At 36.8% G+C, this 27069-nt stretch overlaps 2 protein-coding genes across 9 annotated transcripts; one reads left to right on the top strand and one right to left on the bottom strand.

Annotated features, from left to right (window-relative positions):
• Positions 1–47: 47 nt before the first annotated feature.
• Positions 48–14290, top strand: LOC123312792 (leucine-rich repeat flightless-interacting protein 2). Of its 7 annotated transcripts, XM_044897288.1 has the most exons (9): positions 48–361; positions 1550–1665; positions 11410–11640; positions 11791–11900; positions 11954–12249; positions 12407–12571; positions 12626–12810; positions 12894–13038; positions 13127–14290. In XM_044897288.1, the coding sequence occupies exons 2-8, from the start codon at positions 1582–1584 to the stop codon at positions 13002–13004; spliced, it is 1182 nt and encodes a 393-aa protein (XP_044753223.1). In that variant the 5' UTR covers positions 48–361; positions 1550–1581; the 3' UTR covers positions 13005–13038; positions 13127–14290. The 7 variants fall into 7 exon arrangements, with proteins under 7 accessions (XP_044753223.1, XP_044753224.1, XP_044753222.1 ...); XM_044897289.1 differs by lacking the exon at positions 1550–1665; XM_044897287.1 differs by lacking the exons at positions 48–361; positions 1550–1665 and adding an exon at positions 5992–6153.
• Positions 14291–14328: 38 nt separating this feature from the next.
• Positions 14329–26336, bottom strand: LOC123312791 (pancreatic triacylglycerol lipase-like). 2 transcript variants are annotated; one of them, XM_044897281.1, is made up of 12 exons: positions 26107–26336; positions 18984–19225; positions 17771–17925; positions 17520–17630; positions 17298–17450; positions 16997–17134; positions 16677–16764; positions 16151–16381; positions 15889–16089; positions 15612–15737; positions 15324–15528; positions 14329–14460 (listed from the first exon to the last, which is right to left on the bottom strand). In XM_044897281.1, the coding sequence occupies exons 2-12, from the start codon at positions 19135–19137 to the stop codon at positions 14352–14354; spliced, it is 1671 nt and encodes a 556-aa protein (XP_044753216.1). In that variant the 5' UTR covers positions 19138–19225; positions 26107–26336; the 3' UTR covers positions 14329–14351. The 2 variants fall into 2 exon arrangements, with proteins under 2 accessions (XP_044753216.1, XP_044753217.1); XM_044897282.1 differs by having other exon boundaries at positions 16151–16363; positions 26107–26334.
• Positions 26337–27069: the final 733 nt, after the last annotated feature.

Here is a 27069-nt window from a genome sequence, read left to right as displayed (position 1 = left end):
AAAGAGCACCTTGGGATTGATTATTTTTTATGTTGGCTACACCTTGAAGGAATAGAAATCAAAGTTTATTAGAAATGTCGTCAGTTTTACACATGTGAAAAATTTTGCAAAGAACTGTCAATATTAGTTTTTGTGATGAACTTTACATAACAAATTTTTAAAATTTTAACAAGAATTGTTCTGTGTGAATATTTGTTACGATAAGAAGTTATCTGTGAAATTGTGTTACCAAAGTATCTTTCATTCTCTGGCAAACGTCATAAGAAGATTTAGTACGAGAATCGCCAAATAATTTATTATTATGCTTCGTATGATGAATTACTCAAGAATAAATCTTTCCAAATGAATTTAATCAGTATAAGTAAGTATAATATGAAGATGAACCCTTTGAGTGAGCGAAAACTCAAATAAACGAGCACACCCATTGGCCACCTGCTGAATATTACAGGCCTCAGTTGTATGTTGTGAATTTTATTTGAATATTGTATTTGTTGTAAAACCTTATGCGGGTGTTCCTAGTATTTATCATATTTAATTGTGTGGAGTGCCAAAAACGTTTCACAATGGTACTGGATATCTGATAGTGAACTAGTTCTATTTTTAAAATAGAACTCCTGAATTAGTTGCGAAAATTCTTTTTTTTTCTTCACCACTTTGTCTCTCATAATAAGTATCGGTTCATTTAGTTCTTTGATCAGTCAAGGGAATATTATCTCTTTATATACTGTTTGCATTTGATTAGGTACGTATCGTTTCTTTTTTCGCATGTTTGAATCGAACTTGGCACTGAAAACAACTGTTTTTAACAGATCTATTTTGATTCTAATCAATCTCTCCTTGGCATATCAATTCAGCCGAGATTTTATTAGTGATCCAGCTCCGCGTCTAATATTGAAGTAAATCAATTATTTAGCACTGCCACCTTTCCACTATGCATTCAATTTGCAACCAACCAGATTTTGAGTATTTTTATTCGACTTCATGACTCACTGAACGCTGATATGAGGTCATTTCTATCGATCAAAAACATTGTTTTGTTTTCGTAACTTTTCAGCTAGATTCGGAAAGGAAATTGTATCCATCAATTAAATCGGAGCTTCAAACTGTCAATTTTGACCCAAAAAATTCCAAAAGTTTCAGGAAAAAATATTTTGAATTGTTTTTAATTTTTTTCTTAGAATATTCTTCTCTGAAAGTAACCAATCATTATGATAGATCAGAATCTGAGGTTATCTGAGAAAAATGAAAACAGCACAATAATAAACAATATCAATATTGTGTGACACATTGGATTCCCTCATAATGTTAACAAGATATGGAGAACTAGTATCATTTTTTTGCGAGTTTGGTGTTTTGTGTTCTTTATTCGTAATTCGAAAACCATGCTGGATTGTGAGGGAAAAAACTCTTCATTCTGTATATCGTAACCGTTCGTTTTTCATCTCGATCATCAGCTTAACGGTGTAGGGCGTTCATCAGAATTTTCTTAATTTTCCATTTTCCATTTGTTCTGCGTCTTGTGTTGTGTAATGTCTTTGTGCATGTCCAGGTTTGGTCACTGGAAATCCCTGGTAATTCCCTATGATGGATGGCATTGGCGGCAGAAGAAGACTGGCTGCCAAGTCCTCGGCTGAAGACCAGGCCCTCGACCAAATTGCAAAAGAGGTAAGTTCAGTGTGTCTGTGTGGTATGAGGATCATCATCTGGCTCACGGAATAACACGTGGATATTTCTGTTTTTCTTGAAGAAGAAGATCGTTGAGTGGCAATGGCTGAATCATTTCGTAACTAAATCTGCAATCAATGACCATCAATTGTGATCATAGCTTTATATTTTGTGAAATCAACGAAATCATCTTCTTGGAATAATGATATTCAGGAACCATAATACTGATATAAATATCCACAAATGTTACGATCTAAATCGAACTAGCTAACCACCATCACTGAGGATGCCGAAAGGGAGACTGTCCATCGAGGAAGAGTAGGTGCTGACCATAGTTTCGATCTTATTTGATCTCGTCAGAGCAATATAACTTTCATGAGCAATAATCTCTGTTTTGACGATCTACTGTGTGAGTTAAAATGATCTACGGCTAGATGGACACATCAATTACCTCTGCACACTCTGTCCAACAGGATTTGGGTGGTACGGTTGGGTTTTGGGTCATCATTCTCTTCAAATAACTCGTGAATTGATTCGATTCCTCTGATCAAAAGTTGGGGCCGATGAAGGACCTCCATTCAGAGATACGTACCTCTGGCGTGAGAGGTCCCGCCACCCTTTACCGAAAAAAAGAAACGTCTGCAGGCGTGGTGTCTTCGCTTTTTGATAAATTATGGGCTATTTTCGGATTTGAACCTTTAGACGGGAAGTCGGGGCCGCTTATGAAGAGGGTCTCAAACGATAGGTATTTATAATCTTACGCGTAAAATTGTGCTCCAGTCGGTGTCGGGAGTCTGGGCTCTTAGCCGTTTTCCATCAGCTTTCCGCGACCTATTTTCCACGGTAAATCGCGCGAGTGTAGTATAGTGTGATTTTTGTGCCGATTGTTGGAGAATGAGGAGTATGCGTCGAATTTTTTCGATTTCATTTCATCAGGGGCTTTGATAGTACGCGAATTGACGAAAATCTTAAGATGGTACCATGCCTGTGGTACTATAGGCCGAAGGCGCTCTCGAGAACTTCAGGCTATGCTTCTCTGTGAGCGTATATTCAATTTTGAGCTACATAATTTGATTAGATCTTCATTTTTGATGATGAGGCAAGAATCTGTCCATTGTCGTCAGTAATATCGTGAAAGCAACTGAAGAATTTGGACGTTACACCTATGTTAAAAAAAAGCCATTGCAACTAAACCTAAATAACGACTAATCGTGTTCTTCAATATTAAATATGTTTATCATGATGTCCCCTGTGTGAAAGTGCTTACTTTCCAGCGCTTCTGAGATCGGTTAGATGTATATTGGAAAATTTGATGAAAACCGTGAAGTGTGCGTGATGCTTTAGGTGCATTGTTCCAAAAGTGACGAACCCGGAACTCTGTTAGTATTTCGAGCTTGATCTGGTTCCTAAAATTGTACTCCATGTATTCATCTTCAGTTTAGGATAACTACAATACAGGGTGGGCCATCCCATAACTTTCCAACCCGAATTTCTCAACTCCTCTAGCCGCAACCCCTAACAGCTCTCATTTTTGAATAGGGAAAAGGGTTCGAGCAGCACCTTGTTGGAAAGGCAATTGAATTTCCTGCATGAGTGTATTTTTTTTCACCGCTTTATTATTATACAGAGGGACAGTATTCCATCAATAACTTTCACACGCCAAATTTGCATCTTTGAGATGGAAAAAACTCTCGGACGGGTTAAAAAATGAATTCGACATCACTACCCCTCTAGCCGCTACCACTTAAGAGCAATTCTGCAACTCTGCGCTAATAAACTCGTTTTGAGGGTCTAAATCGAGGTATGAAATAAAAATAAAAACCTGGGTATCCCTAAAAGGAGAAAATTCAAATGAAATTCAAAATGTGTATCGCTTTATTGATCATCCATATAGTGCCGGAATATCTCAACTGGATATTGAGATAACTTCCTTCCTAGTTCTTCAAACTAATTATACAGGGTGTCCCACTCGGTGGGTGGCCTATTCGACGTACACGAAGAACGGCTCATTGGATTGTTCTGAAAATTTGGATATTATGGTTTACGCTTATCCGTTATTTAAATTGGGACACCCTATTTATTAGTATAATTTTTTTCCTTCCTTCTCCCCATCTGAGTATGTCGTTTGGTATTTCTCTAATCCTAATCCTGATACTTTCGGAGATATTAGTGATATTTCACTGAAACAGGCGATCCAATGAAGCAGTCGTAGAAAAGACATTTCACGTTTTAGGAAGCTGAAATTTTGAAAATGGGTAACTGAGATCTTGAGGATGAAATTCGCGTAGGAAAAACTTGGTTCTTTATATAAAGGGTGTTCCAAAATCCTCCGTCTTGTCACTCTTCTTTCAGAGGAAATCAAAATACGCATCTAATCATGTTTCATCTTAAGATACGATAACCTCATGGTTTCGGAAAGTGAAATTTCTTTGAAAGTGAGGGTGCTAATAAATCTCGCTTTCGACGTTTCAACTGGAACATTTTACCACACCCCCTGTATCCCCCAGACACTGCTCCTTCTGATTATGGGTTGTTTCGACGGATGCAGCAGAATTTGACAGGTCTTCTTCTCTCTCGTTTCGGAAGAAATCGAATATTGCCTCAAACTTGGATCGCCTCGGAAGGCGAGGCATTTTTTCGACCATAGAAGACGAACTGAACTAATTTGTGCTCCGAATATATTTAGGAAAAGTCTTCAAATCAGTTGATGGCCTTTTCTTCTAATCCGTTCCATCTGGCGCCACGCTATTCTCCTATTGTTCTCTCGCACTTCCTGCCGGGTCGTAAAGTTCATTGCTATCCGTGATCCCGGCTCCCGTTTAGCTCCCTAAGTTTAAATCGGGGTTTCCGTATGTTCGACCATTCTTAAAATAAAGTCGCGATATCATTTAACACCTTAAATCTTTCCGGAACCGGAGGAATCACTTCCTCGGTAAATTTATCCGCTTCCCTTGTCTTTTTTTAGGCCTCGAGGTTCTTTATTATCTGCTGAATTCGTCGGGCGATATACGGGGTGCGAATGAATAGTGCGGGAAAATTTGAGGGGTTAAAAATGGTCAAAAAATGATGTGGGTCTTTCATATACATATAAAATTCGTCTTTTTGAGCAACCCCTTATAGGTGGAATCTGAATTAAATTGAAATACTCGTTTCTATGTCGCTAACTATGATGGCCGTCGAGCTGCGATCAATTACTTGTGATTTGAATAAAATATGCACCGTCTCTAACCCGTATCTGAAATACCAAGAGTCGACGAAATACCGCTGCGGTATCATTGGCCGGTATGTCGGCCGCAAATGAGGAAAAAAGCGTAGATTACCACGCAACTTAGGCCAAGAACAACCGAGACCGATTACGATCCACTTTCCTAATCAAGTACATACGGGTATGTATGCACCGTACATAGCACGACCTTCTCATGCAAATTTTTCTAACGCGCGTTACCGGCCGGTCATTGAATGGCGTCTGCTCGTTTTCTTCTCGTGAAATGCCGCTTAAACGACCCGACAATGTGCGTTCGACGCAGCCCTATGCAAAATTTTGAAAAAAAAAACAAAAGTTTGTCAAATGATTCGATATCTAGAACAGTAAAAGTTATTTGAAGTTCGTTGGTGGATTCTTCGTAAAAAAAGGCCAATAGAAGTTTCAAGTTTAGAATCTGTAACCTCAAAGACGAAAAAGTTATGAGAACTTTTCGAAATCGTCAAAATCTAATTTTTGGCTGATAACTCAAGAACGAAGGATCGTAGGAGGCTACTGTTTTCACCATTCTTTGTTCGCCTGAAAAAATAGCTCAGAAATGTGTCGTTGGTTTTGGTCTAGCTGCTATAGTTTTCGAGATCGAATTTGGGACACCCTGTATATGAGCATTCTAAGAGTTTACCTAATTTTCGTCAATGAGCCACCTTCTTAATTACTACTATAAAATTTTCGCTGTACAGAGTTGTTTTATATGATTCATGATAAGCAGTGCAATTATTAGAGTTATCGCAATTCGCAATATTTTGCAAATTCGTCGAAAAGATGTCGTATAGTTAATCAACATATTCATTCGAAGGAGGCTTAAAATTATGAGAAGGTCAATTGAGGCCTCCGATGAGATCAAAATCGTTTCACGTGGCGTAAAGGCGCGTCCACACCACATGATTTACCCGAAGGAAATCCTAAGGGTACCCGTACACTAGAACTCGTCGTTCGATGGTTATTATTTATCATTTCTAGTACATTCGTTTCGATTTAGCCCCTGTTGAAATGAGTCGATCTGTTCGGTTGTTCTCCGAGCGTTGAATTACAGCGGATTATTTTCAGTGACAAAGACCGTTTTTTCGTATTGCTTAAGAATGGCTCTGGTTTCACCCGATAACCAGAGGGGGACTTTCGATCTGCTGAGGAAACTGGCCAGAAATCCTTCGTTGGCGGATTGTTACGGGGATAAGTTGCAGCCCGATATTTTTCATGTGGCAACATTGGGCGTTTATAAGAGAAGCGTAAGTATATGAATAGAGTGTTTTACTAGTCAATATCGACGTTATCTGGTGAGATTATATATGATGTTTTCAGGAAATACATCTTGGTCTTTGAAGCAAAAATAAACAAAAATCTTCTTCCTTGAATGAGGCAACAGTTTATAGGTGGAGAAAATTTAAATTGATATTATTTTGAGTCAATGGAAATCATGAATTTTACTGATTAACATTCAATCATTTCTAGCACAATTAGACCCGTTTGCACCAAAGGCACTTAGTGTTAAGTGTCTCTTAAAACGAACCCTTAACTTAAATTACGTTGCACCAACTGTCAAGTGACATTTAAATGGCTAAAGCTAGCCTTAAATTTAAGCGCTTCTCTAATGACCACTTAAGGGCGGGATTCTAACCTAAAATAATTTGTTGAAATGGCTGCAGAACTTCCCATTTTTGATGGATTTTGAAAATTGAATAAATTCAGTACTGAATACCAAGCCTTTTCTTTTGCCTTTATTGTAATGCCATCATTCTTTTTCAATTTGGTGTCACAAATCATACTATAGTTAGCAACAAAGTCTTTTTTTTTCTGTTGAGAAGTTGAGTGCCCTTTGTAAATTACCACCACTTGCTTGGAAATCATTCACCGTTTACGTACTGACAAGGGCATTTTCTCCACGTTCCTCTTCAACATTAGTAAAACAAATTCACACAAGACCTTACAACGAAAGTGTTGTACTTATATAAACTCATTATCCTCATTAATATTAATGCTAATTCAACAACAAAAAGTTGTTACTCTTTGATAATATTAAAATAATATCCTTTTCACTGACTGACAGGACAATAAAGTTAGGTTAATGAAATGACAACCATCATCAGCAACCGGCCAACCAATGAAATGGCTTTATTGGACTAGGATGAAGTTGCACCAAAATAAAAAACTGAAATATCACTAGATATGAAAACTTAAGGGCCCCTTACTTAAGATTCTGTTAAACCACAGTCGTGCAACTGGGAATAAAATTTAGCGTCCATTAACTTTAAACGAGGCTTAATTAAGTACTCCTTTTAAGGGGGATTGGTGCAAACGGGCCTTACAACTGTTAATCAGAAAAAATACACGGTCATGTTATCGAACTTGAACATGGACTAAGAATCGTTTTAAATTGTATTGAAAAAATAATTTTTCCTTGTTGTAAATGTGGCACAAAGTATCCATGAGTGCGAATGAGATTGTATTTTCAGGGACTACCATTTGAAATTGAGAAAAAACAGAGTTAAGAGGAGTTTTCACCACGTATAAGGCGTAAAGGGGGAAAGACTACCAAAAAGTAGAAGTTACGAATCTTTTTCAATTTCACCAGGATACGAAATGTAGCCAATGGCGAGACTTTTCGAGAAATTTTCTCATGTGGAAATTCGTAGAAGAGATATTTTCACCTCGGAAAGTTAATAAAATGACTGAATATTTGTTCTTCAATGAAAAAAAAAATATCTTGTCTTCTGTTTGGACGAATACAAAAATTTCTGACTTTCCGAGATGACGAACTGATTTAATTGATTCATAATGAAAATCCCATATAAATTAGTGGTTTCTGACGTAAGATATTCATTTTCTACTTTTGAACTGAGCACTGAAACGTTGTAGACCCCTCTTAAGTTTGAAGACAATTAAATCTGACGACTGGACACGAAAAAAATCATTGTGTCGACGACAGACTCTCGACATTTAAGCAATGTGAAGTTTGATATAAGAAGAATTGCAACGTTTTTCATCGTAATAGTACATCCTAAGCTTCAAGGTTACTATGATGTGGCTTAACAATCGTTGGAATATTGATTAATGTGTATTTTCCTCAGAAGTTCAACGACACGTTCCACTTTCTGTGCAATCAAAATCACTTTCGATTAAACGCATTGATGATTTTAGTACATCCAATTAACAAAATCGCACTTACGTCGATGTGATGACACGTTGAACAACCGGCAAATCGATGACCATACCAAAAAAAAAATCGGCCTGTAAACGTTGCAATTTCCCCGTTTCGGGCCTTCGTTTCCAGTATCGTTTCCATCGTATTCGATTACCCGTATTCACGCGAGCACAATAAGGAGCTCGGTGACGATGTTTACCTTGTCGCGTCGCTGAAAACGCCCAATCAAACCTCCTCGTATATAAAATTATAAACAGATAAGCCGTATCTTTTCGATTTCCGTCTCCGATCCAACCGACATGAGTCGTACGCGGGGCGTTTTCCAGTGAACAATGGACTTTAACTCCTCCGACGCCGAAGACGTCGAGCTAGCCGCGGCCGCGTCCGGTTTTTCCGCGCGGTCCGTTTCCGGCAGCCTCAACGACGATCTCGACGGGCTGGACGACGGTTCCCTGAGCGAAAACGACGGTTTCGGCGATGATGACAGCGACGACGATGACATCATCTCGCAGTTCATGGAGGTCGCTTGCGGTGAGGTACGTTGAGAGATTTTTATGCTGAGAACCGATCGCGAAATTTGTTTATTCTAGATGGGATTCTTGGCCGATGATCGGTTGCGATGAGTGTTTTCCGCGTTTCAAGCCACGTCGCAGTTTTACGTCCTGATACTTTCGTGGTTTACGTTTAAAAAGTTGAAAATTCTGTAAAATAGGAAGGAAAATCCACCGTCCATGCTTCTTCCTCGAGACTGCTGAAGGAAAATCGAAAAAATTTGGTGTAATAGGTTATCTTCGTGTCGCCGACACGTCCAGTGGCGGCCCGTCAGGGAAGGAAGGCTACCAACCCAAGAAATATCGGCCAGCAAAGATGTAGATTCTTACTTGTGTGTCAAATTACCAAAATTGAATGGGGAATAGGGATTACTCCTTCTGACGAAAATGATGCATTTTTTATGGAATATCTTTCAAACGTCACATTTTGAAATAACCATTTCAACCGTTTCCCAAAAAAATTATTTTAAACGCTTAAAAATGAAAAATTAACATGGGTTTAAAGCGTTTTGTGAGAATTGCACAAGCTGGCAACATCGACTGAAATATGCCTTGATAATAAAGGACAACAAATCCTTTATCTTGATGAGATAGACAATGATGGCTGTCTATGAAGTCTGCGACGAACGAGGAAGGTCGTTAAATTTTATGGGATTTTTATGGCCGGTTGCAGTTGAAGCTCGCCAGTAAGTACGCGCCTGTAGATCAACAGCTGTTATTTTATAAACAAGCTGATCGGACATTGTTCTTCTCATTGTCTTGTATGCGCTGTTGCCAAATCGTAAACTCCGCACAAAACGATTTGAATTTTAAAACCCCATATTTGAAGGATGATTTTGAATAGTTTCCGCGATGAATTTGAAAAAATCATGAATGAAACTCATAATTATCCAGTTTAAACTTGCATATGCAGTGATAACCCAAATTGAGGAAAATTCCCCATTTTACTGCGCCCCTTCCTGATATGTATTTTCGCGGTTTACGTTCAGAAAGTTGAAGATTTTGTAAAATAGATGGGGAAATCCACCGTCCACCTTCTTCTTCGAGACTGCTGAAGGAAAATCGAAAAAATTCGGTGTAATAGGTTATCTTCGTGTCGCCGACACGTCCAGTGGCGGCCCGTCAGGGAAGGAAGGCTGCCAACCCAAAAAATATCAGCCAGCAAAGATGTAGATTCTCACTTGTGTGTCAAATTACCAAAATTGAATGGGGAATTCTCCTCAATTTGGGTTATAACAGCTTATGCAAGTTTAAACTGAATAATTACGAGTTTCATTTGTGAATTTTTCAAACGCACCGCGGAAACTATTCAAAATCGTTCTTCAAATATGAAGTTTCAATGGCTTGTTTATAAAATAACAGCTGTTGATTTATAGCCATCATAAGGCGCGTACTCACTGGTGAGCCTCAACGGCAACCAGCCATAAAAATCCCATAAAATTTTACGACCTTCCTCGTTCGTCGCAGACTTCATAGACAGCCATCTTTGTCTATCTCATCTAGATAGTGTATTTGTTGTCCTTTATCAACGCATATTTTAGTGGATGTTGCCAACTTTTGCAATAGAAACGAAACGCTTTAAATTTTGAATACCCATTTTTATTTTTCGTTTTTATGTACTTAAAATTATTTCGTTTTGGGGAACGGTTGAAATGGTTATTGATTGTGACATTTCAAAGATATTTCATAAAAAATACTTCATTTTCGTCACAAGGAGTATTCCCAATTGCTAATATACGTAATGTACAGAAATTCTAAACATTGTACAGAGTTAGTCTTTGACTCGTACGAATATTTCAAGAGTAGATTCTTGAGGTCAGAAGAAACACTTTTCCTATGCCATTTTTTCCAGTGCGGCCCTGATAAAAAGATACAGCCAATTCAAGTGTTCATAATGAGCTGTGCCACCCCTGGAAAAACAAAATTCCCTTCAGAATAACAAGCTAAATCTGTGACACTACTCATCTGTGGATCCTTTAAACAGAGTTGCATTCAGCCAAAGTACCCAATTTTTTAAATTTCACAGATTTTTTTTTAATTTTTGAACATCAAGTTATTCGAAAACGACGCATCATACGAGAAAATATGAAGAATAATTTTATTTTGCAAAACGTTCAAATATTCATTAGATAGCGTCCAACTTAGTTTCAAGAGTTGGGTTCTTTGAATTTTTGGTATTTTTATGATACGTTATGGTCATAATGAGAAAACTGGAAGACGTGGGTGATATATTGTGTTCGAAAAAGATTCATCAAATAAATGAAAAACTCTATTCCGAAATTCATTTCATTCGATAAAACCGTTTGTGAGATGAAAAATAATATTTTTTATGGTTTTCCAACAGCCTGTATCTTTCAAACCGAACCGATTTGGAAAAAATGGTGAAGAAAAAAAGTGTTTCTTTCGATCTCAAGAATCTAGTGTTTGATGTTGATTTTGAAACTGGAAGTAAACGCCTACCTCGCAGGGTAGGCAAAGACCCGATCTACCTACCCTATGATGCCTCGATTAGCTTTATATCGTTTGAGGCTAGAGATTATGTTTTCGTTTTTTTTTTGCTCGTAAAGGGTTTCCCCTAGAGTTGTTTTTTTACCCGGTCAAAATGTCCATCAGAAATCAGATTGAGAATTTGTTGTCTCTTGTCAAACTCCAGACGTAGGATGGGATCTTCTTGAAAAACATGCCAGACCTTGTCCGAAAACGAGTATTCTGGTGCAGAAGACATATAATACATATGGAAAATATTAAAAAATAGATCTGCCGCCACTGCTCACGTCCAATTTTTCCTTCAGGCTGAGGAGAGGCTCCGCGTGAAGAGGCAGGCCAGGGCTGAGGCGCGGGAGATCCGCATGAGAGAGCTGGAGAAGCAACAGAAAGAACAGGAGGAGAATGCCGACCGGCAGTTTGACATGCTCGCCGAGCCGGTGGCCAGGACCGCGAGGACGAGCATCAGCAGATACATGTCGAGCAGGAGGAGCTCGGAGGACTCCCTAGAGGACGGAGGCAGTCTCAGGGAATTGAGGGTGAGTGTAAAATGTCACCCTTAGAACCAAAGTTTACCCCTTTGCATGGGGACCAAGATATTAAAGGAAGTATAGTAATGTAAAGCTTTCCATCTCTTTAAATCTCAAAACCCTCGGCAGTATACCCTGACGGTACCATTTTGATTTCAGCACGAGCTCAGAGAGGTAGAGGACAAATTTAGGAAAGCCATGATAACAAATGCTCAACTGGATAACGAAAAAGCCGCTCTAACCTATCAAATAGAACTACTTAAAGATAAGTATGTGATTCACTGCGTTAATCTCACGACTCGGAATAATGAGCCAATTTCAGATTACAAGAATTGGAGGAAGAGCAGTCTCAGTTGAGAAGGGAGCATAAGGAAAAGTGTAGGGAACACGATCAGATGAAGAGGTTATGTACGAAGCTCAAGCACGACCTTGAAGTGACGAAAGCTGAGTTGGACGAACGGGATAAGCTCATAACGGAGCATGGCTTGGTGATAGTGTCCGAGGAAGCGGAAGAAACCAACGGTGATATTAGTATGAATAGTTTGGGTACTCCAAAAAAGTCATTAGTGAAGGTAGAAAATGCGAAGTTGTTAGAGAATGCCGGCGATGGCACATTAGGTAAAAAAACAGTCATATGCCCTCTGTTATCAAGATGCAGCCCTAAGAACTAAGACCAATCAATTAGATTGGTACCTTGGAACTTGGAAACCCTGCATCAATCCTCCATAACCTCAGTTTCCCTCATTAATTCCTAACAATTCATCTTTTTTTCCAGATGTGAGACTCTCGAGGTTCATCAAGGAGAAACGAGATCTCGAGGACGAGATAAACCATCTAAAATTAGAGTTAGAAGAAGAAAAAAGTAAAAAACGGAAATCGCATTCCGTCAGTAGTACCAACGGTCCGATAGCGGACTACGACGCGGACGGAGATGCGCAAAGTACGCATAATTTTCATCTCCATCGATTCCCATTGATGAATCGTTTTTTTCCAGGGGATGGAAGTAGCCTGTTGGCCGACTACAAATTCAGGGCTCAGAAGGCCGAACAGGACGTTGCCACCCTTCAAGCGACAGTTGCCAGGTTGGAAAGTCAGGTGGTTCGATATAAGGCCGCGTCCGAAGCTTCCGAGAAGTTGGAGGAAACTTTGAAGGCCGAAAAGAGGAAGCTTCAAAGGGAGGTGGGTGGTCCCGGTCACCGTCGCCATATTGAGTCTAATCTTTGTCGTCAACGGTATCATTGAGTTTGTGTTTTGTTTTTCAGGCTCGAGACGCAATTAATAGAGCCGAAGAGTTGGAGACATCGAATCTGCACTTGCTCAAACGATTGGATAAATTGAAGAACGCGAAGTCGACACTTTTGAAGGAACTCTGACAGAAGTAACTGAACTATTGTGGGTTCCTTAAAGGTTTGTTTTTCCCAGTAAGTTTCGAAATACTAGTTAAGGACTAATCGACTCATCATCGCAATTTATCCAGATTTTTCTTGATTTGCAGAGTAACACTGGAGACTTGTACATTTGCAACAGGAAGAATCATAAACAGTTCAATGAGCAATCACGACTTGAGATTATCCCATTCCATTTGAAAAATGTGCTTCATCTAATCCTATCAATTGATTTTATCGGCTTTCTTTGTTCTGAAGCGACGATAGTATTTTGGATCGACGCGACAATTAGATTATCCGAAGTCGATGTGAGAGTATCCTCATTTCAGCAGATCGTTCTGGAGAAAAATTAGATTTGGGTGATACTAGTAGAATTTCGAAGAAATAGGATAGGTTCAAACGTTATTTATGACTTGACTGCTTCGAGTAACTGTCACATACTAATAGTTCTTTCGATGAAAAAAAAAACTATCAAATCCTACCATTATGAACTGTGATATTAATTTAACAATCAAAAGGTGGGGGTGTGATGTCAGGTCATAATTTTAATTCAAATTGAAACTAACAATACACCATATAGGAAGCTTTTTATCGCAATAGAAAGGTCGATATTGTAGTTTTGGAAGCAACTTAGGTGATTTTCCTTGAGGAAAATTTTAATTCTCCCTCTTTCTCAACAGAACCTTAGGGTACATTGATGTCCTGAGGTTTTCATACTTTTTTTTCTGGACTAACATACTCAAACAAGAAAAATTGGATTCCAATGTCAGAGAAAGTAAAACACAGATTGTTTAAAACTTGCATAGCTCTTCATCAATTGTAAAAAAGGTCCATTAGTAACTAAGTGCCATTTTAAAGTATATATTCGTCAAATTTTCACGAAACTAGTTGCTTCCATGGAGAAATATACTCGTCATTGTTTATGATATATTTTAAACTTTTTTTGTTTTCAGTTTTATCTCGGCCTCTTGCAGTGTCTTAAATTTTATTATACACCCAAGTTATTTTTTTGTGTTTTATGGAATTTATTTATTATTGTAAAATACGAGTCCTTATTTATTGAAAAACTTTTTGTTAACTTTGTAAATATGTAAAGAAATAAGGAATTTTAAAGCCTCAGGTTGAAAAAAAGATCTAGCGACGTCCGTACTAATCGGAGAAGATTATCTCTGGTCAGGAAATTGCAAATCCGCTCAAAAACTGCAAAATTTCGATATTCATAAGAACAGAAGTATGTATTTAGCTGAGTAATCAATAAATTAATACATTAATAATTTTCTTGTCATTTCTATACAGCAAACACAATGATTTGTTTTCGATACTTTATTATTAAAACTATTTACAAGAATCTACAAGAACGCCTCTCCCTCTGTTTGGGATGTCGACGAAATCTTTTCGACCCTTCCTGGCACAAAGGGTGCTGGAGAACTGGATTTCACGCTTCCTGAAAAAATCGCAAGTATCAATAAATATTTCACTTTGGTTCAAAAATCAAACATCTTAACATACAGGATGTTTTCAAAGGGTACAAGTCATCAAAATAAGTCATTTTACCAAACATTGTCCATATAAAATATTCAAGATGGCTGAGCTAAAACCCCTAGAAATTCGACAAAATTTCACTGAATTTAAAGTACAGAACCGTGGAAGTTGACTTCAGCATCGGAAAAACGAAACAGAACATAAACAAATGACTGGACAATGTACATCCAAGTCTAACTGATTTCAAGGTCACTTGAAAAAATGGTGCGTTCGGGGTGAAAACAGAAAATTGAGACAATTTATTGAAAGTGCTTATTTTTGACAAAGTGCTATTATTGCTACCCTATTTCACCTCATTTTTACGACGATTTTTGGAGGGTTAGAACAAGAAGAAGATCGTGATGATCATTGTGAATAATTTAGACGACTTTTAAAGGTGAGATTTTGAATTGATATTGGAGACAATTTTTCGAATTGTCTAGTCATGAATCAACGAAGGATTTCCGGAGAGGCTAAAACATATAAACATAAACTTGTCCCTCGTCAGTACAGTGCAGTGTAACACATCTCGACCGGAGGATGGTGTCTTTAAGCAAGAAAAGGGGCCTGTTTTGTGGGATATTTCTCAGTCCTCTTGAAGACGCGCCATTTGTCCAACCAAGACTGAACCAATAAGCCTCACTCTCCATGACTACCAAACAATACCACGTTACTTTTGAGTTATGGACATCCATATGAAGACGAAGGGGCAATAATGATTATAAGAATGAAAAAATTTGATGCATTTGTCGGAATTTGATGAAATAATATGATCAGAGTCCTTACTCTCTATTCGGAAATTCCATCTCGTCTATGTAAACCTTCTTTATGTACAGGTGGTCATTACACCAGAGCAAGCACAACGTTCTTGGTTCCAGAACATTCATGTCGTATTCCCAATTCAGTTCGATTTTTTTAATGTTACCCCCTAAATCAGCTCGATGTGTCACCACCGTTGTGTAAGTTGTACCGTGCTCTAATTTGACGTCACCTACAATGAAAAATTAGAGGATTTTTAGGAGTTTAGAGAGTTGATTTGAACGCTAAATTAAGAAGGTAGGTACAAATATTTACCTGAAGGTGTTAAGTCTATTTGCATTATACCATTCGGACTGAGAATGAATGCTTTGAGGAATCCTTGCACCCATTTTTCAGCGATCGATGGCTTGGCTAATTCTATACTTATTCTATAAATACGATCTGGAAAAATAATTCGTTTTTAAGTAACATGTTATGGAAAAAATATAATAAAGAAAGAAACAAAGAAGATTGAAATGAAATTAGAGTAGAAATATAACAAAACGTGTAACTCTTAACCTTAACGAAAAGAATAAGTAACAAAAAAACTTACGACAAAAAGGGAACTCTTTCCCCGTGTTCAGATAATATTTGCTACCTATAGTATCGACGAAATGCCGTTCACTTATATCAGTCTCATCAAATATAGGACTAGAATCCAAATGATACCCCATCATCGCACATTGCGTCGTTCCTGGTTTGCAAATGAAACATTTGCCACCCATGAAGTCCTCGTAACTAGAACACTGATGTGCTGTAATGAATTCCGTGAAACTTTTCAAGTCGCCTATGTCTAATAGTCAACTGATAGCTACCTATGTATGGACACTGGCTTCCTATGCTATCAATGAATAGTTTAATGGATCGGATGTGGTTGCAAGCCACTAGAACCCTCGACGCTTCTTCTAATCCTTTCTTGATCAGCGTCAGGGGGACCAGCGGGCTCTGGGCTATCTCACAGCCGGGCTGCTCCTTGCCGTTGTTTGGGTAAAAGTCGAAATGGCCGCAAGGTTGGGACATGCCGTACCCTGAAAGTGGAAGGAAATCTAGTGATATTTAGACGTTATTCTTCAGTGTAATCTTCGAAATCCATTGGTACAGGGTCTTTATATGAGTCATTTTTAAAACTCTTCACTATTCAGCTCAAAATCCCCAAGACCCTGTACTTAAAGTAATAAAATAAATAGTAAAGATTGAAGAACTATTTCGAGATCAATTTTCCTCTGGCTCACTCTGTGAAAAATGATTTCCAAATGTACTAATAAGATGAACTTAAGGATCTTCTGAATGTGATCTCTCAAGAGACATGTTCATTTAAGAAAAACCTCGATGGTCACTTACCTAAAAGAAGGATACCTTTTCCATCCGTATGTATTACGTCCACCAACTTGGCATCGGTAGGATCCAAACGAACATGAGGTGGCATCCCCTTAAAAAAATTCTGATTAGGAATCATTCAATAATACTTTTCACGAATCGCAAAAGAAATTATTATAATTGGTATTTCACAATTAAAAATGATTCGTAAATTATTGCAGTAGTTTTAAAATAAAAAGAATCCACAAGTGAATGAAAACTTTTCTGTTTCAGAGTATTGAAATCTTAAACTTTTTATATTATGGAATTTGGCACTTGCGCAGAAGTATAAGAATGAGAAATACCTGAAAGTAGGGCTCGGCAGGATCCAGTCCTGTGATTCTCCCAATGTTAGGTATCATTGCGCCTGTGTATCCTGCCAAGTGTGCCCCTAAAGAATGTCCAATCAAATGGACGTCTTCAGCTCTCACATCCAAGGTTTTCTGAAATTTCATTTCATAATTCAGCTCATATTTCTGAAGAAACGCTGAAAAATACGGAACTAGCGGTATAATTTTCGCAAAAAATACTGAATAAATGGAAAAAGAAGAATTCTTCAGATATCTTTTCTATGAAGGAATTTGAGAGGAATTAGTTGAAACTTACTATTAAATAATTTAGTAAGTGAGCTAATTCTAATGCTACTAATCTTGTATTTGCGGTGGCTTGAGTGTACAATGGTAAACTTCCACCAGCCCAGTCAACAAGTATCACATTTACGTCGTCGTGCTTCAAAAGTTCGTCTTTCATATCTTTGACCTGCAAAAATCTTTGTCAGTTTTCTCAAGATACATAAAATTAGACATATTAAAACAAGTATATACTCACCCAGTTGGCTAGGATCGTATCAATAAACCCATGAATGATGACTTTTGTTTTTTTCTTGGGGTCGAAAATCACCTTAGCCAAAGTGTCCTCGTCAGCTTTTATTTGCGTACCCTGTAACATGATTACATCGGTGAACAATGACCATTTGAATTTTGGAAAGTGAATGAATTTTTGTATTCAACCGCAATTGGAAAACGCAAATTTGTCAAGCAATTTCGGAGAATGAATTTCGTAACCACCATTGAATTTACCTCTTTGGGATTCATTCGTGTATACAGAATGAATCTAGTGTTGATCACCATTCTAGGAAGAGGAAAAACGTTCAGTGGACGGTTTATCAGGTGATACCAACTTCTTGTGATGTTGAGACATCCGATTTCATCGTAACATCTTGTCTCGTTTTCGACTGTAAAAAAAACGCAGAAATTTAATATTTTCGAGTACCTACGCATTCACCAATTTGCTCTGGGTTGCTGTCACGGAATTTTGAAAAGTATTCTCTTCTGAGATTATTGATCAAAAGTGTGAGATGAAGAAATACTCATTTGAATCAGTATTTCGAATTATTAGCATTATTCTCCAGTTATTGAATGTTGAAAATCGTGAATCAATATAATTTTCAATTCCACAAGAAGAGTATCTGCAATATTCTCCTCATCGAATAGATTCTATCTATAGCATTACTTGTATTCGCATATTTCACAAGTTACTCAATATCGGAAATTCTTCTTCAAGCTTTGAAACCCAAATAAACAAGCTTTGTAGGTCATCGTTTGTTCGATAATCTTTCCGATCTAATCAGAATAGTAAATCAATTATTACATAAGCTTTATGCACCAGGTGTTCTACTCTACTTTGGGAACCATCTCTGAAGTAGACCATTTCTGATTAGTGTTTTTCTTAATATCTGGAATAATCATCCATTGCTACTACTTAAACTTTTCTCATTATATTATTCGAAGATTCAGGCATAAAATGAGTATGTTGAAGTTGAGTGATTAGAAAAACAACAGCGAAAGTTCATAGGAATAAATTTCAAATAGACGAGCTCTGCTGTAATCCTTTCTGATGTTGATATCTGAGTACTCTAATGATGAAATGAAAATGAGAGTAATCTATAGTTTTCACGGAATACATCAGGTGTTACGCATGAATCACTATCGGAAGTATTTATGGATAGCCAATTATTCAATCTCGAGAATTTTCTGGAATTACGCATGAAATGAATGCCTGTCTTCATTGTTGCATATGATGAATTTGAAGAACGTTGTTCGTTTGATTATTAATTGGAAAGTTAATTATGGTAGAATGAAGCAAATGTTGCATATTGATGGAACTATTGTTATTCAATACACGTGAAACCTTATATGCTCCAGCCTGTAAAACATGCGAACATTATCGGTTCTTTTCTCATGAGCACTTGTCGTTGCAAATATACTTTTCAAGTAAAAAAAAATCACTCACATGGCAACCAAGGAATGAATGGAAGAGAAGCGATCTCAATATTTATATTATCTGCCCTAGCCCAACTGAAAGGGTCTAAGAGTCCAGCCTCGCAGATATTTATAGAGACACTTAGCATCACTAGTATGAACAGGCATGTATATGATAAGCACATTATCACTCAAGTACACTTTCTTCACTTTATGCATATAGATGGACCACTTTAACTCCCCCAGAAGATATCTTCAGGAAAAGTCCATGCCCTGGAAAAAATGAAAAGGTTGAAATGGAATAAACGAATAAAATGAAGTAATTAGTAAGAGAATAAACAAAATTTTCATAAGACAAAGGGTCGTGAAGGTAAATTTAAGGATTCTTCGACAATTTTCGCAGAATTTAAGTTTTTTCTGGAATGATACTTGTATTTTTAATCAGCTGTTACTTTCATCTTTGAGAAAATTAGTTTATGTAAACAGGCAGCCTGAAAATTTCACTGGAATTTCCATTTGGAACAATAAAAGATGAACATTTAACTCAAAATGGCTTTATAAATTTCTTGATATTATATTTAGACAAAAATATTTCATACAGATGCCAAGTTTTTTTATTTCATATGCACGAGGAAGCATTTTATCGTGTACTTTCAGAATGGAATCAAAAATAGATAACAAATCATCATAATTCATCTTCCTTTATGGTCCTTCTGCAGTCTCCAATGAGGATACGAAAAATGATATTGAGTCACGGAATGTAAGGAAGTAGAAAGTGGAAATTACTATCGTGAAGTAATTCTTTACTTCCTTTTCGAATACAATTGTTGTATACCTCACATATCTTGAATATCAATCAGATTATGTGTGTGAATTTGATTTAATATTCTGACCAATTAAAGGGCTGCAGCATATTAAACGAAACATTCGTTACCAATTTCTAACAAACATAAACGTTTCATCCGCATTCAAAGGTGTTCCTCAGAGTACATAAATAATACCTGATCCAAATTTATTGGGGTTATTATGAACGCATACGTTTTTCTTTTCCTCAGTTTTTTCCTGGGAAATGTGCAAGCACCACGTACCATATACATACAGTGTGGCCCACATAAAATGCAGGTATATCTCCATTGAAAAATTTTTTCTGATCAAACTGGTCATTGGAGTCTTATAAACCTACGCCACCTGTATGTATAAAGTGACTCTATTCAACAAACAATAACAATAACCTCGTTCGTAAGTTCTGCGTCAAATTGAGTCGGTTGCAGCAAAATTTCTCCGATGGCCGGTGGAGAAATTATCGATAAGGAACGTGTTGTTCATTCGAATTATGTAATGATGAATTTCATAATAAAGGTGGTTCTGAATTTGTTTAACACACATTCGTTTGTGAATCAATCAGCGATGGCCTGGTTAACATACGTCCTTGCCGACAGCGGCGTAGAACAGGATGTCCTTGCAGGTTCAGATGAAGAAAGATTCCAAGGTTTTTCAAGAACTAAGGGTGGATCCATTCTGATGGGGTATAAAAAGGTTGAACGGGGAGTATCAACGGAATTCTTCTATTTGAAAGGCAAATATGAAGAAAATGAATGAGGTGAGATCCTGTTGCTCATATAAAACGCAATACACAGATTTTCTGCAGTAAATTTAAGAAGGGAATAAAAAAACCTACAAATAAATGGAATATATAGTGCTTCGATTCCGAAATCCATAGATTTCTTCTGCATCGCACAGATTCAGTTGTATTTGTTGCTGAATATTGAAATTTGGAATAAAAAAATCATAGAAGAGAACATATTATCAAAGAAAAATAAATTGCCGAATACCTTTTTATAAAATTTGGAGTGTTTATCATTTGTTCATTGAGGAGGACTATTTGAAGAAGAAGGTCATAACGGTAATAAAAAGGAGAAAATCAATCAATAACTTTGTGCTACTTCCTAAGATTTCAGTGCCGATTTCTTCAGGTCTCAAGGTTCACAATAATTTCACATATGAGAATTAAGATAAGAATGATTAACACCAGTGGCTAGATTGGACTTCTATGATATGATATGATCCATCATTTATATGAGACACTCGCATAATTTCTTCACCATCTGACATTTTCTCTTAATCCTCAAATCTTGAAGTAAAGGTGCAAAAATAGGACTTGTAAAAGGTCATGGGAAGGAATATACAGAAAGTCCCTTATTTATTACACGCAGTAAGGTTATCTGAGATTTGAAATTAAGCTGAAAATGTTCAAACGACAAATTATTTCTCTCTGACTTTTTTTTTAACGCGTTAAGGGTGTGAATCATGTGATTCAAGTATCATTATTAATTCAATCAAGTTTTCATCATATCTCTTCAGAGAAGCATTTGCATCACCTTTGTTATACAATTCACGATAATCTACACGAAACAGAACTCCAATTGAGCTTATATTATTCTCATACACACTCATCCAAGAATTGTTAAATAAATAGCTCCCTATTATTATTGTTGAATAACCATTATACTATATCGTATACGGAAATAGGTACTTCAGTAATTTGTAGAACAGTTGTTAGGAAAGGATTGATTATGCACATCATATTTACCCACTAGCGAGCTAAATCGTTCACTCGAAAAATGCAAAATACACCTATTTCTCCAACAGCATTCGTTGCAATTTTCAATTATTCGCCGTTCCAAACCATCCGTTAAATTGAAGAACCGCTGAAACGGTTCAAAATTTCATACAATAACGCTGTTTGACAACAATAAAACATCGAGAAAGTAAATACGGAGTGAATATATGAACCATTTCGAATTCATTGTCGTTTCTTTCTGATTAATGATATCGAGATTTAAATGATCCATGGAACAGTGCTCAAAATCGTTCTCAAGAAAATGGCTGTAATGCTTTCACATCTCCTCTACGTAAAACGAGTCATTTTCGTAGGAAAACCTGCCTTCTTCATCTGGAAATTCAAATATGCATATTTTACTGGTACATTTCACTATAGGAGACTCTCATTGATTGTTCTATGAAACTGATATCCAACACGCCTTGGGACACTGTTTCTGTAGAACGTTAAAGACGACGAATCTGAAAAAATGGTACCGGTTTCGAGTACAAGGCATTGCTTGAAAAGGAGCTCATTTTCGCCTTTAGTCTAGATCAGGGAGAGAAAGTAGGTTCTATGTCCAGCAGAAAGGCAATTTTTCTCCAAGACGGGAATGAAAGCTTCCACAGTTTCTCTCTACGTATCAAGATCTCACACAAATAAAGAGGACAATAGTCATAGGCTTAGGCAGACAAACTCTGCTCCATCTATACAGGGAGTTCCAAATGATATATCCCACCCCCTGTTGTAAATCGAACAAAATTTTCGTAAACCCTTGAAACTCCGTACAAATCAAAAGGATCCTTGTCCATAGCATAAGATGATCTGATGAATTTCGAAGATAACAGTTCGATAAAACTCCGAGACAAAAAATACGGAAATTTACATTGCTACTACGTGATCTGGTGAGCCACAAAAATGCCAGCAGACATAGCTTTCGAACAAATCCCAGTGATCTGTTATGTTACGTAAATCTTATTATAATGATCCATTTCCGAATGCGCAATATACAAATTACATTTACCAAGAGCTCGAATTGTGTAGCATTGCCGGACAATCAAATATAATTTCTCTAGGAGCAGAGTCAAGGAAAGCTATTGAACTGATATAGAAAGAATCTTCGTTGTTTTGAAACATATAAATCCAGTTTTAATGAGGGGAATTAGGAAGTATTTTGAGATGTTATTATGTAGAATTATTATTTATTTAGTTAATTCATGGTTCAACCGACTTCCTATTCGGTTTATTATTTTCGATAATGTTGTCTCAAGCTATAGAATAGGAATAATCTCATAGATTACATAGATAACCCTCACGTCTTCGTTTGCCAATGTTTCAACATGAATATGGAAAGACAAGAATCTTTGGCTCTAACTTAATCCTAGCTCTTAGAGCTCCAAAGCTTTGTCATTTGCAATCATCATTCCATCTTATCTGACTCTGTAGGTACTTATATTTTAATGTTCTGTGATGTATGGTCTACCTACAGTGTTATTCTCTGTAATCCATCTTCGAAAGCGTAGTGGGAGACGCTACAGAAATTCTGACAATTCAGATGAGAGGGGGTAGGTAAGCTGCCTTCATCTCTTCTGATTGGTTATACGCCTGTCACTTTAAGCTGGCTTTATGTTGTTCCCCCACTACACAAGGCATTCAAAACTACAAAGCCTTTAGATGGCTGGTTAGCAAAAGTTCTGCGATGCTGCAAACCAATCAGAATAGTTCACAGAGCATATCTGAGCGCATTGGTTGTAATTTTGTGAAATAAACTATTGTAGTTTCATTTTAAAGTGAGCCACAAGCACTGATTATCAAATCAAATTTGGGGTTGAATACTCAAATGTACAAAACGATGATTTGAAGTGAGGAAGAGTTAGTTTTTCTCTGTTATCAAAAAAAGAACATGACTTCTCCTTTATTGGGTGGTCATCCCCATAAAATTGTCGATATTCAGTGAAATCGATCGTTAGCATCCTTATAGCCAATTTCGCGCGTAACTGCGCGAGTTATTGATAAGAACTTATGCTAATTAAGCATCTTATATCGCTAATGAAGGGTGAATAAACGGTACTTTCTTGCATAAATTCAGACACCGTCTTGGTTTGAGGCAACTTTCCAAATCATTCTCGTATAGTTTGATACGCTTCTCCGTAGAAAATTCGTTTAATCTTAGGAGTTTCAAGATTATAAACATCGAAATAGAATTGAGCTTTCTCGGGGAAAACTCACTTCCGTATTGAAGTCAAGATTTCCTTTGAACAATGGCTGTAATCACCACAAAACGGTCGGCAAGAGTCAGGAAAAACATGAGAAATATAGCAGCTATTCTGTTGAACAAACTTGGGTGATGAATACCGTAAGACAATAACAGATGCATATGGAAATTTACCATTTTTCTAGGTCATCAAATTGACAGAGACTTACATCAAAGTTACCCGTATAACTTCGTTGAAAAATGAATGTCTCAATATAAATAATCATAAAAGGAGCTTGACCTTGAATGTCATCTAAAACTGTTTTGAAAAAAGAAGACATTTTTTTATACAGGACGAATTTAACTTGCATTAACTGGAAAGTAAGTGCTTGAAGGCGATGTGTGTTGAATAACATACCGACAATAAGGTGGTACGATAGATGGTTAGAAAGAAAAGTGGTATTGCAATAGATCATCTGATAAACCCATTATATCATATTCAAAGGAACTCGTGAATCAGAAAGGAGGAAGTGGTATTCTAGGCGCCATTCTACTTCTACAACAAATAACCATGGGGCATAAAACTAATTTTAGTGAATCGCTGACGGATTTGTTATTTTCGACCAGTGGTTTGGTAGTCTCAATACGAGTACATATTTCTAGAGAACAGTCAGTGCAATTTTCTTTCCTGTTTCACTTTTTTTCTAAATTTAATTCTTCACTAAAAACGGCTATTTAATGCTTCTAATGAATTGAGGCTGAATATAATGATTAAAATTAATATTTTTTATTGACGACTGCTCTAATTACAGAGGGTGTAGATGAAAAGTTACGAAAAAATGGTGATTTCCTGTCAAAAAATAGTGTGGGTCTTTCACAAAAATATTTCAGAATTGAAAAAAAATTCTACTTGTTTTCTTTTCATTGTACCAACAATCCTTATTCAAAATTCAAATCATATGCACATCATGGATAGCTCGTATGCAATTGACTTCCAAGACAATGGATGTACCTACTAATGCATACTTCATGCATAACTTCTCAGTGTGCGATGCAGAAAAATATCGTAGACAAACAATGTTGAACTCAGGTGACCGGCTTAGGATGATAATTACACTTATCCCATTAGTTCTTTGTGTTGAGAAATAGTTTTGGATACCTTATCCATAATAGAAAAGTCACTTTTATCATTCAGTTCTTCTACACTTTTTTTCTTTTAAAAATGATGTTGAACTGTTTTATATGACCTTCTTTCAATCTTGTTTGTCGCAAAAGTTCCTTTGTTTTCGATCAAGAAGCGTCCCAAGAATCTGGTATATTGATATATTTAGCTTCTTATAACGAAAACACAATATTTTGACGTCAGAAAATAATCTTCATATCTAGGAAAATAATTTCTATTTGATTCATCCATCAACGATGTCAAAATACTCAATAGAAATCAATGAACGATAATGAAGAATAATAATGAAATGATTATTCTCGATTTCATACAGAATTTATTGCTAAATATATCTTGATGACTCCAAATCCCAAATCATTTGATACATGATTATGTTATTACTCACTAAAACCAATTTATCTATTTACGTCAGTTCTAGGGATAGGAAGCTGGTATATGTCTTTTTTTCGTTGGATATCTTTGAGAATTATGAAAAAAACAGACGCGGAAACAATACTCGATAAACTATATATGGCATAAAGCCTCAAAAATCGATCATTATTTTTCACGCATACTACATATACATACTACATATCTACTATAAAGGACCTCAAGAATTAACTATTGAAATATTTGTACGAGTCAAAGATCCTGTATAGTTTAAGGATAAAGCTCATTTTACACATCAACTTATTTCTTGAATAAATTATAGCAAAATCAGTGATTTCAATTGACTAACCTGGCAATTGAAGTTCGAGGAGTATATTCACAAAATTGCCACTTTTCATTGAAAATCTAGACGGAATATTGGACATTTGTAGAAGTGGAAAAAGTTCGGTTGAGGCCTTTTTCGTGTTTGAATTTAGTTATATGCAAATAATTAAAAAAATTATAAATCTATGCGAATTATCCCCTTGAAATTCATTTCGCAAGCAGCCTAATAAATTTGATGCCTTCTACGAAGCTTGAAATCAAATGAGCGCTCAAAAAGGATAGGAATAAACTGAAAGGAATCCAAGAAAATAAAAGTTCCGCATTCTTCTAATATTTCCTGTGTTGGTGCAGGATCTGATGCATTTTACTAGGAAGTAAAAGTACGTACCACACACCATGAGACGAATATTCGTGTTATTCACTCGCACAAGTCAGAGTGCATCAACAAAAATTCTCCAGATGAAAATTTCTTCGTCTGAACTTACCAAGAACTGAAAAATCTCAATCACAAAAACGCCACTTTGGTAGGGAGTCTCCTTCGAATTTTCCCTATGGACCTATCGAAACGCTTTCAAAACAAGATGAGAACTCACTAAACGGACCGCAAACTCCGGACTTGAGATCCCGATGATCCGGTAAACAAAACAACGGTGTCAGTCTGAATCGCAATCAGCGAATGCCAAGGAATGCCCGACCATCACTAGTTGTTGTCCATGTTAACCTTTCCCAAGCACTTGGTGGTTCTTACACAAGATATAAACATTTGTTATGCAAGGAAGAAATAAGAAATTGAGTGAAAAGCTTTCACTATACTCTTGGTGGAGTGACTACGCTCATGTGTAGTGGTAGGTACCTACCTCCGTAGCCAGAGGTGAACCTGGGTACCTTCTAACACTTGAGGGAATTGCACATTCATCAAAAAATCATTCTGATCCACCAAAGTCCGGTCCTTGTAAATGATGAAAATGCGACTTGTCCCACTAGTCGTCAAATACACAAGATATAATCTGGAGAAATCATGATCCAGGGTGAAAATTTTGTTCATGTGGTCACCCACAATAAAAGTGTACTTGGTACGAAAAAATTTACGGAAAGTAAATCAGAATCTTTTTATTCCACCCTTTTTGTAGATTCCAATTTGAAATATGCTTCCATCCAGAGCAATATGAAGCGATTTCAGATTTTATTTAATTCATTACCTATTTACAATTTTTCAACAAGTTTTCTCTGTGCTAGTTCATTTTTTAACATCACTGGGAGGTGGGGAGATATCAAATTATACCCCAATAATCCTACGTATAAATTTGAGATCTATAAGTTATTCCTCATGAAGAAATGGTTAAATATTTTGCTATTGAGAAAATTAAACCTTTCATCAGACTCTTATTCCTTGAGCTACATAGGTGGGACTGATTGCTTTCAAAAACATGAATCACTAACCAGTTGTT

This window comes from Coccinella septempunctata, chromosome 5 (genome assembly GCF_907165205.1).
Source record: "Coccinella septempunctata chromosome 5, icCocSept1.1, whole genome shotgun sequence".
Classification (NCBI taxonomy): Eukaryota; Metazoa; Arthropoda; class Insecta; order Coleoptera; family Coccinellidae; genus Coccinella; species Coccinella septempunctata.
This window is presented reverse-complemented; position numbering and strand designations above follow the sequence as displayed.